Source organism: Oxyura jamaicensis (assembly GCF_011077185.1).
Source record: "Oxyura jamaicensis isolate SHBP4307 breed ruddy duck chromosome 31 unlocalized genomic scaffold, BPBGC_Ojam_1.0 oxy31_random_OJ66336, whole genome shotgun sequence".
Classification (NCBI taxonomy): Eukaryota; Metazoa; Chordata; class Aves; order Anseriformes; family Anatidae; genus Oxyura; species Oxyura jamaicensis.
In genome coordinates this window covers 408-2002 of record NW_023304940.1, presented here as the reverse complement: position 1 = coordinate 2002, position 1595 = coordinate 408, and the positions used below count along the sequence as shown (strand labels likewise).

Here is a 1595-nt window from a genome sequence, read left to right as displayed (position 1 = left end):
ATAGCACCCCATAACCCCCCCCCAGCGCCCCATAGCGCCCCCCCCGGGCCGTACCAGGATCTCCTCCCCGCAGTCGTACTTCTGCTCGATCTCCTTGCCCAGCTCCCCCTCGGGCAGCCTCAGGTCCTCCCGCACCTCGCCGCTGTCTTGCAGCAGGGACAGGTACCCGTCCTGGATCCCGATCAGCTGCGGGGCCACGCGTCACCGGGGCGCCCCACGGCGGGGCCGCGGCCCCACGGGGCGCCCCACGGCCAAAACAGGGCCCTATGGGGTGCCCCACAACAAAGATGGGGCCCAATGGGTGCCCCACAGCTCAATACGGGGCGCCCCATGGCACAGATGGGGCCCTATGGGGCACCCTACAGGGTGATGTGGGGCACCCCATGGCACTTATGGGGCTCTGGGGGGCGCCCCACAGCGAGGATGGGGCCCTACAGGCACCCCACAGTGGGATATGGGGCGCCCCACAGCACAGACAAGGCCCTATGGGGCACCCTAGAGGGTGATGTGGGGCACCCTATGGCACTTACGGGGCGCCCCACAACAAGGATGGGGCCCTACGGGCACCCTACAGGGCGATGTGGGGCGCCCCATGGCACTTATGGGGCTTTAGGGGTGCCCCATGGTGTGATATGGGGCGCCCCACGGCACTTATGGGGCCCTATGGGGCACCCCATGGATAAAACAGGGCCCTATGGGGCGCCCCACAACGAGGATGGGGCCCTATAGGGTGCCCCACAGCGAGGATGGGGCCCTACAGGCACCCTACAGGGTGATATGGGGCGCCCCACGGCACAGACGGGGCAATGTGGGGCCCTATGGGGCGCCCCACAGCAAAGACAGGGCCCATGGGGCACCCTACAGGGCAATGTGGGGCACCCTATGGCACTTATGGGGTGCCCCACAGCGAAGACGGGGCCCTGTGGGGAGCCCCACAGCGAAGACAGGAACCTGTGGGTGCCCCACAGCTCAATACGGGGCACCCCACGGCACTTATGGGGCTCTGTGGGGTGCCCCACAGTGAGGATGGGACCCTACAGGCACCCCACAGGGCAATGTGGGGCACCCCATGGCACTTATGGGGCTCTGTGGGGCACCCCACAGTGAGGATGGGGCCCTGTGGGTACCCTACAGGGCGATGTGGGGCGCCCCATGGCACTTATGGGGCTCTGTGGGGCACCCCATGGATAAAACCGGGCCCTATGGGGCGCCCCACAGCGAGATATGGGGCGCCCCATGGCACTTATGGGGCTTTAGGGGCGCCCCGTGGCATGATATGGGCTCCCCGCCCCCTCCCCCCCGGGCCCCACCCCAAAGGCCCCGCCCCCTCGAGGCCCCACCCCCCCCGAGGCCCCGCCCCCCGAGGCCCCGCCCACCTGGAAGTCATTGCGCTTGATGTTGGGCACGTCCATGTTGTGGGTGGAGGGGCAGATGTCCTCGTACTTCTTCCCCGTGAAGATGTCGATGCCCACCAGGTGCACCTGGGGGCGGGGCCAGCGTGGGGGCGGGGCCTCGGGGGGCGGGGCTTAGGGCGCGAAGGGGGGGGGGCCGGGGGGGAGGGGGCGGGGAGCCCATATCATGCCACGGGGCGCCCC

General features: G+C 69.2%; 1 protein-coding gene across 1 annotated transcript; it reads right to left on the bottom strand.

Annotated features, from left to right (window-relative positions):
* Positions 1 to 15: 15 nt before the first annotated feature.
* Positions 16 to 1525, bottom strand: LOC118158547 (eukaryotic translation initiation factor 5A-1-like; the record flags this gene model as incomplete). The annotated part of the gene is made up of 2 exons (XM_035313218.1): positions 16 to 186; positions 1377 to 1525. Coding segments are annotated over 2 exons (320 nt in total), but the record flags the coding sequence as incomplete, so codon positions are not given.
* Positions 1526 to 1595: the final 70 nt, after the last annotated feature.